Source organism: Musa acuminata, chromosome BXJ2-3 (assembly GCF_036884655.1).
Source record: "Musa acuminata AAA Group cultivar baxijiao chromosome BXJ2-3, Cavendish_Baxijiao_AAA, whole genome shotgun sequence".
NCBI lineage: Eukaryota > Viridiplantae > Streptophyta > Magnoliopsida > Zingiberales > Musaceae > Musa > Musa acuminata.
Window position 1 is genome coordinate 44,037,151 of NC_088340.1, and position 9,017 is coordinate 44,046,167.

Below are 9,017 nucleotides of genomic sequence, written 5' to 3' on the forward strand. Positions count from 1 at the left end.
ACTATGCCTTCAACTTTTCCGGTCATCTTTGTGTCAATTAGTCATTTCAAAGGCTTAGCATTCCCCGAATCTTTCAATTTTTTTACTGACTTTAAAGTAGCTCATACTCAGAAAGCAAACATTAGTGATGAGCCAATTGCCCAAAGCAGTTCTGGCCATGATTCACAGGTATATAGGAATCCAGTGTGCTCATCATGAAGCTGGCGGGAGCGAATGGTGACAAGAAGGAAACGAGCAGGGTAGCTTCATGCAACCTGCAGAGCTATTCCAGTTTCCTCTGGAGTCGCCTGCAGAGGTTTTGGTCATCTTTGATGATGAGGAACTTTAACATGTCATCTAAAACAACTACTCTACTTGCAATCTGTAATTGTTTGTAAGGTATTCAGCTTCTCCTAAATCGTTTCTCTTCATATTGTAAAGTGCTTGCGACCCCAATTGTACATCCAATCCCATGATGAAACCAATCTAATTGCACCAAGCACAAAGGTCTTCTATAGAGATCATACATATACAGCTTTGGAAGCTTGTCAAGGTTGTGCCTCCAAGCTGCTCAAAATGGCTGCCACATGAGCGATGGACGGCCGGGTCTTCCGCCCATTGCCGACGCACGCCGACGCCACCTTCGCCATCCTCGTCAGTGGCGTCATGTCCATCGGCAGCCCCATTCTCCCGTCGAGAATCTCCCGGACTCTGCACTCCCTAATCAAAGGCAGGGCCCACTCCACCAGCTTCCCCCCGTCGCAACTCCTCCCGCTCAACAGCTCCAGCAAAACCACTCCCAAACCGTACACGTCGTTCTCCTTGCACGCCCCGCCGCCTTCCCCGTCTCTGTACCCGACCATCTCCCTCCTGTCACCCGGCTCCACCAAGAAGCTCAGCCCGTAGTCGCAGATCCTGGCGCAAAAGTCCATGTCGAGCATGATGTTGCTGGGTTTGATGCACCCGTGCACGATTCCTGGCACGCTCCCGTCGTGCAGGTGCTCGATCCCGCGCGCCGTCCCCGCCGCGACCCTTATCCGGATATCCCAACTCAAGAGCCCGGATGACGGCCGACGACAGTCCTCGAGGTAGTTCTGGTGCAGATGGTAGTCCAGGCTCTTCGTGTTGCCGACGAATTCGGAGATGATGAGCCTCTCGCCGGGTGCCTCGGAGAAGCCCAAGATGGGGACTAGATTGGGGTGGTTGGCGTACGAGAGCGACTTCATCCGGGAAGAGAAGCTCACGCCCGGGTTACCGAGGACTAAATGGTGGTGGATGCGCTTCACGGTGTAGGTATCCCCGGTGGCGGAGGTGGCCTTGTAGACGGTGCCGAGACGACCCTGGCCGACGACACGGGAGCCGTGGAATCCGTCGGTGGCAGACTCGACGTCGCTCAGCTGGTGAGAGTGGGCGGGGAGAATTGCCACGGTGCTAGTGTCGTCAGGGTCTACGGCGCACCTCTTCTTGCAGATTACGTAGAGGACGACGCTGAGAGCAAGGAGAACGACGCCAACGAGTGCGATGGCAGCGTCTACGCTGATGGTGGAGTCCTCGTGATTCATGGCGGTATTACTTGCTCGGCTTCAAGGATCAGATGTGAGGGGGGTGAAGAAAGGTGAATAAAGGTGGGAGATGTTTGGTTGATTCAGATGAGATTGTTAGGAAAATGTGTAGGATCTTCTTTAGGTTTGGTGCTCGCAGCATGCAGTAGTACTCTTCGAGTCTATTCCGTTTCCCCTGTCATGAGAGATGGGTAGAACAACCATAGATCTTCCACTAGATCAAACGAGAGCAGGTGGGGAGAGTAGTTTGTCTGCGCCTATGTTGGTGCACCAAACTCGGAACAAAGGGCCGCAGAGCAGAACAATTACAGCTCAAATCAAGGACAGAATTTGCTCCATACACACAAGTACTTGTCCCATTCTGTCACAAAATGTGCTGTTCGATTTGAAAGCTAACAAAATAGTAGTCGGTTTCACCTTCCGAAAAGATATGTTGATTGAATAATGAGAACAAATACAGTATCAACGAAGCTAACACACAGTTCTTAATGAACAGTATTTTTTCTTGTGGAAGAGATCGCGTAGAAGATAATGATCCTGATTGAGTTTTGGCTGTCAAAGAGATGAGAGTCTGACAGTCAAACGTATCTTCCATCTACATCTGTTCCCGAAACAGTTGATGATGCTAAACTAAACACATGGCAATGCGGATTCTGTGGCATCTCACATAGGAAGATGGCATGGAACGGATACAGAGTACAAATGGCAAGCACAAATACTTTTTTTTTTCTCTGGTGGCGACGGCCACAGAAATCCGCTAAGCAACGAAGATGATTGGCTTGCTGGGAAGGATGCATTGGAACAAATTCCTTCAGATATAGTAGCACAGTTAATTCGATTCTCATCACAGTGTAATGGTGCAGAACCCTCCATAGGAGAAGCTATTCGCTGGAGGAATCACAGGTTGTCACATTCTACGGTATCGGGCACTCAAGGAGATGGGCTTAGGTCCTTCAATGGCGGCTTCAACTTGTTGACAGGAGCCACGTCGAGCAGCAGCTTCACCACCGTCCTCATCGGCGGCCGATTCAGTGGGAGGAAGTTGGTGCAGAGGAGGCCAACGTCGAGCACCTCGCGTATCTCCTCCTTGAAACAGAGACTAAGCCTGGGATCGATCACGCTTTCCACTCCTTTCTGCTCCAAGGTGCTGCACACCCACTGCGCCAAATCCCTCTCTCCAAGCTCAGGATCCATAGGAAATTTTCCTGTGATCAATTCCAGAATCACCACCCCAAAACTATATATGTCGCTCTTCTCGGTAACCCGGAGAGTATAGGCGTACTCTGCAGAAAATGGAAAACGAGACAAGAGAACAAGTGAATACATTCCACGCACTGATCCTAAGATCTCAAGAAGAGCAAACACCGAGGATGAAATGAGCAAACCTGGTGCGATGTATCCGCAGGAGCCAGCAATCACAGACATCGACTTTGGTCCCTTCACGATGGCTTTGGCGACGCCAAAGTCGGAGACTTTCGCTCCAAACTCTGCATCCAACAGTATGTTGTTGGATTTAACATCCCTGTGGACGATGGGCGGAAGACAGTCATGGTGAAGGTACGACAGACCCTCAGCCGCATCCAGTGCAATCTTGTACCTCGTTCGCCAGTCCAGCAAACCTCCCTTGGCGCCATGCAGCTGGTCACCTAAGCTTCCATTCGGCATGTATTCAAAGACCAGAAGCTTGGAATCAATGTTAGTGCAGCAGCACCACAGCTTCACGATGTTCTTGTGACGAATCTTCCCCAGCATCTCCACCTCGGCTTCGAAACCGTCGACGAAGCTCGGAACTATGTCGTTCTTCTTGGAGGTTCCCCAGAGCTTCTTCACCGCCACGGTCTCTCCATTGCTCAACACCACCTTGTAGACTTGACCGGAAGCTCCGCTACCGATAACGTTGTCTTCGTCAAGGGAAACCGGGATCTCCTCCTCACTGAAACCAAGCTTATAGAACGAGGTGAACTTCCACTTGGGATTGTCCATACCAAGCGCAGCCTTCTTCAGATTTCTGTATCTCCAATAGAACCAAGCTGCTCCAGTCACGAGCACCAATGAAGCGAGTATAAAGACCGACCGAAGCAGCCAGACGAATACATGGCGCTCCGGTTTGACACCTCGCGGGCTGGGACAGAAACCGGTCAATTCCCCGCAGAGACCCGGATTGCCCAAGAAGCTATTTTGGTATGTCTGTGTCGCAAGCAAAGGAGGCAGACCGCCGGAAAGCTGGTTGTTGGAGAGATTGAATTCGATAAGATTTAGGTTCTGGAGTTCCATTGGGATCTCTCCGCTGAGTTTGTTGCCCGAGAGGTCGAGATAGTTGAGCACCGGGAGGTCCCCAAGCTCCGGCGGGACCCCACCGGAGATATCGTTGTCAGCGAGGTTCAGCTGGCTAAGCTTCTTCCATGACAGGATTCCTTGGGGGAGTTCACCAGAGAGGGAGTTATTATGGAGGTCCAACTCTCCCAGCTTGGTCAAGTGCCGCAGACCCATCGGCAGAGGTCCAGACAGCATGTTATTGGCGGCAGAGAACTCGTACAAGTTCGAAAGAGCTCCTATTTCCTCTGGAATTGGCCCACTGAACTGGTTATCGGAGATTAGTAGCATGGAGAGATTAGCTGCGCCTGATATCACCGGTGAGATGCTGCCGGAAAAGAAGTTTCCGGAGAGCTCGAAAAGCCACACATGGGGTAGGCCCCAAAAAGCAGGGGGGACCTCGCCGGAGAGGCGGTTGTTGGGTAATCGCACGCGGGTGAGTGATGTGCACCGGCCAAGACTCTGCGGCAAGCTCCCTGAGAATGAATTGTTAAGCAAAAGAAGCTCCGATAACACGCCACCGTCGCAGATGCTCGCAGGAATCTCGCCAGATAGGAAGTTATCTGAAAGATCAATAAAACCGAGAGGGAAATGCTTGCCGAAATCGAAAGGGAGAGGACCATCGAGCTGGTTGGAGAACAGACGGAGGTCGGCGAGATTCTTGCACCGGGAAATGCTCTGAGGAATAAGACCAACGAGGTTATTCTCGTAAAGCTGGAGATTTGCAAGATTGGGAGCAAGGAAGATGTCTTCGGGAAGATGACCGTAGAGTTTGTTCATGGAAGCATCGAAGAAGCGGAGCGCAGTAAGGTTGGAGAGGCCACGGGGAAGGGTACCAGAGAGAGAATTGGCGTAGAGCTCGATTTGGACGGCCGACGAGAGCCCCGTGATCGATTCGGGAATGGGGCCGGAGAGCGAATTATAAGCAAGGTCGAGGTTGACGAGCGACGAAAGGCGGCCAAGGTCCGGCGGAACAGGGCCGACGAGGTTGCAGCCGGCGAGCCAGAGAATGCGGAGCTGAGTGAGGTTGGCAAAGGAAACCGGAATGGGGGAGGGAGAGAAGGCGTTATAAGAAAGGTTAAGCTCGCGAAGAGAAGTTACGTTAGAGAGAAAGGAAGGAACGGGGCCGGTGAGCTGGTTGGCCACCAAGGAGAGGATTCGGAGACGGGGAAATTGACCGAAAGAAAGCGGTATGTCGCCGGAAAAGTTGTTGAACTTGAGGTCGAGGTGTACGAGGTCGGGGAGGATGGAAGGGAGGGAAGAAGGGAGGGGGCCGACGAAGGAGTTCCGCGTGAGGTCGAGGTAGGCGAGGGAGGAGCAGCCGAGAAGGGAGGAGGAGGGGAGGGTGTCGTTGAGCACGTTGGAGGCAAGGGAGAGGAAAGAAAGGTGAGGGAGACGACAAAGGGCGGAAGGAAAGGGGCCTGCAAGAGCCAAGCCGGAGAGGTAAAGAGAGGTGACGGCGAGTGAGGTGGAGCCGCAGGTGACTCCAGTCCAGTTGCATGGGGTAGAGTCCAGTGGGTTCCAGTCGGAGAGGGCGTTGCCGGGGTCAGCGAGGGAATTCTTAGCTTGCAGAAGGGAGAGACCTTCTCGGTTGAGGGAGAGGGAGAGATGAGGAAGAAAGAAGAGGGAGAGGAGGAAGGGGAGAGGGGAGAGGAAGAGCATGTTGGTGCCGGTGTTCTCCACCGCAGTGTAGTGGTAGTGTAGTGTGCGTGTGATCTTTGGAACGATGGGGTGTTAAAAAGAGAGGGAAAAGGGTGAGAGGCATCGGAAAGGGACTGCAGCAGTTTGGAAGGCTTTTAAATCAGATGCCTTTTCTCCGCGCAAGCCACCGTAGTAAAAACAAGGTGCAGAGGGGGGAGGAGGGAAGAGGAAGAGAGGAAGCTGTCATTTCCTAGATTGATTGCACGAGAACCCAAGGGTCGGTCGGCATGGAAGATTTTGGACGATGTGCGAGTGCTTGGAGTAAGAATATATCCAACGCTTTATGTTGGAGAATTAATGCAACATGCCATAATGCTTCTTCACATGGTTGCTGTGGAGGACATATCCCTGTCGAGGAGGAAGAGTTGGCGTGGAAGTCGAATTTGAGGAGGAGGAGGTGGAGGAATCTCTCTTTACGACAATTGCCTCACAACTTTGGGAAGAAGTGATTCCCTGATGCATATGGTGGGACGGATGGGCTTAGCGCATCTAATCCAAGCAGAGGGACTGCCAATTCCAAAGATGAGGTATAGTTGTGGATAAGGCCAGTGTTGTTAATGGAATCTCTCTCGTTCTCTCTCGCTCTCGTCGGAGGAGTCTAACCACCGAATTGAGTATGAATGAATTGGAGTTTCTATCTGTTCTTCGAGTGTCACGCCAAGCCAAAATGCTGAGACAACAGCAGACTCAAAGCCCTGTAAAATCGGATGAAGCACAATACGAATCTGTTTGCTGCTATCTATCACCACTTTGTCTTAAGCAAAAGGAAACGAAGATCAAGCATGCATGCAGACCTCGATTCACACTGACCTTAAACCGTTCCCACATGAACGGTGCCGCCATTGCAGGAAGGGGGAAGAGGTCAGTGGAGGGGTGGCGGCCGTTTGTGCAATGGAGGAGGAGGAGGAGGAGGAGGCTTTCCCTTGCGTCTGTTGGCTACTGAGGGTGAGGTGGGGGGATTGACGTGAGGGTGGTCGGTGGGGACGGGCTCCTCTTTCACGTGAACCATTGGCGATTCTATTCTACAGCGAAGAAAGGAGAACGCGATTCCTCCCCTGCTCGTTGTGTCTCGTTCCTCTTCCGTGATATTTCACGTGATGGAACGGCAAGCTCACGTTTTCCTGGGCTTGTGTTTGTACAGTTAGCTGCTGTTCTCTTCTCCTCCTCCTCCTCCTCCTCCTCCTCTCCGCTCTTCGGAGGTGTGATCTCAGATGCAAACTGTTAGTCAACCAAAATGGGTTGAATGAGCTAAGACAGAGCAGCACCAGCATGGATTATTGTATACATCTCATGGTAGGCACAAAGTAAGGAGTTCGAGCTTTTGCATCACTCACTCCCACCAAGTGAGCCTCCTCTCGTGCAAGTCAAATTCCATTCGTTCATCGGCTTTTTTCTTTGTTGCACGTGTTTTAGGCTCATCATGCAAGTAGGAAAGCACTTAATCATCCGCGTAGGCATCTTCTTAGACATAATTATTGGTGAAATTAAAGCTTCTTTTGACATGCCATCCAATTTCTCGAGTTCAGATAAGTTAAAATAATAAGAGTAGCATGAAAATAGCAAAAACAAATTCTACGATTGAATGTTTAATCGGTGAAACTAATCATTATTAGGTGGAGATTAAAAATATTGATGAAAGTTAAGCGAGTCAGTTTATCTATATCGAGTATCCGATAAGTTCAATCTTTTATATTAAATTAATTTTTTAACTAAATTCATTAACTCATCAAATCAAACAAGTAAATTATATATATATATATATATATATATATATATATATATATATATGTATATATGAAAAAAAAAAAAGAGAATCCCAAAAGAATCATAACTAGTCAGTGGTCAATAGATCACGTTCTAGAATCGAGCTTTAATTAAAATATCCAAAGCACCACCAAATCTGCAAAATGATATCTTGGGGGAGTTGGGGGACGAAAGAGAAAGTATGTCCTCCACGTAATGGATGTCACTAACGCCTTTAGAAAATAGAACAACGAGCTTTCACAATTGAAGTGACACCGTGTGCCAAAACCACATCGACATAGCAAGACAAATTCTTAATTCAACATTTCAATATATTGCTTCTTGAATGATGTCCGGTGATAAAAGCGTATATCCGTCAATTTTAATATCTTAATATGACATATGATCATTATATAGTATCTATAATAAAAGGAAAAGATAGAAGATCGTTATTCATCTATCTATCCACGTGAGTAAGGATCTAAGGTAGATGGTTATAAGGTATTCCCTCTTGTTGCTCATATAGATAAGAGACCAAGGTTTTAAGAGATGTTTAGACAATATCTCCCCGTAGAATATTTAATAAAATATTTTATCCCATTATGATCAAGTATAAAAGCTCATCTTCAATACACAAAAAAAGGATTATGTTTTTTGACTGCTCGTGTCCACACTCATATACTTGAGGTTACTAAATTAGTTGTCAAAGCGATTAGGTCGAGAAACCTCTTCTACGTATAGATGACATATCGGGAGCTTAGCATTTCCACTACAAAGGTACCTCAAACAACATTGTGTATACAGGTCCGGACCATGTCATACTGCCCAGGAGTCAACAACTTCTTTCCTTAACATTTTAATGCTAGAAAGAAGGCTCGATGTTATATTGACAACTATCTACCGATTCTCTCAATGAACGCTCGAGCAAAGAGACTTTACCCTCGACTATAGTATTTTCACTCAAGAAGGGTTGCAGCCACCCTTTCTACACATGGGCGCATCTATCTTGGTGTAGATGTCAATGTGATACCATTGCCTATTTAATGACCTTGGAATCTTACCCTCAAGGATAAGCCTGAGCCACCTACTTATTCATGTTGAGATGTTCTTAAATTTCACTAAGCAAGTACAGACACTAACAGACATAATATATGTTGTCCTTTTGCTTTTCACCTAATTAACTCAATAGGCGATGCCACCAGCTTAACTGCCATCATTGGCTTCATTGTAATATGCTCTAACACCCATCGAGGTTCCCCGAATCAATATGGTGTCAACATCCCAACAAGATTCATCAAACTGTAGGATAAAGGGATATTTCAGTCTCAAACCATGGAATTTACTGAATCACACCATCATTATATTCTGCTTGAATTTGAGGCCCAATCGACGAAGGATTCCCTATAGATCCAACTATGACAGATATATCATATTCGGAGGAGATGCGATAAGAGTTCAAATAATCAAAAAGGGAAGCACTAGTTCCCCACCTCGGGTTAGTCGTCATTCACTCATAAAATCTAAGAGGAACTAATTCTAATAATCTTCTACCTCCCATCCTTGGAGACGTTCAATGGCAGTACTGACCTGATGGAGCACATTACAATTTTTTGTGCCCAAGTGTCGTTGTACGATACTTCAAATGCCTTAATGTACTGCACCTTCCCAATCATGTTAAGAGGCTCAACACGAGAATGATATGTGCACCTAAAGCTGCTT

At 48.2% G+C, this 9,017-nt stretch overlaps 2 protein-coding genes across 2 annotated transcripts; both read right to left on the reverse strand.

Moving 5' to 3' along the window:
- Nucleotides 1-194: 194 nt before the first annotated feature.
- On the reverse strand, nucleotides 195-1,707 carry LOC135606617 (serine/threonine-protein kinase-like protein CCR1). The gene has a single exon (XM_065097672.1). It carries the CDS (start codon nucleotides 1,539-1,541, stop codon nucleotides 528-530), a length of 1,014 nt encoding a protein of 337 aa, XP_064953744.1. The 5' UTR covers nucleotides 1,542-1,707; the 3' UTR covers nucleotides 195-527.
- Nucleotides 1,708-2,244: 537 nt separating this feature from the next.
- On the reverse strand, nucleotides 2,245-6,711 carry LOC135608540 (receptor-like protein kinase HSL1). The gene is made up of 2 exons (XM_065101561.1): nucleotides 2,927-6,711; nucleotides 2,245-2,824 (listed from the first exon to the last, which is right to left on the reverse strand). The coding sequence occupies exons 1-2, from the start codon at nucleotides 5,514-5,516 to the stop codon at nucleotides 2,472-2,474; spliced, it is 2,943 nt and encodes a 980-aa protein (XP_064957633.1). The 5' UTR covers nucleotides 5,517-6,711; the 3' UTR covers nucleotides 2,245-2,471.
- Nucleotides 6,712-9,017: the final 2,306 nt, after the last annotated feature.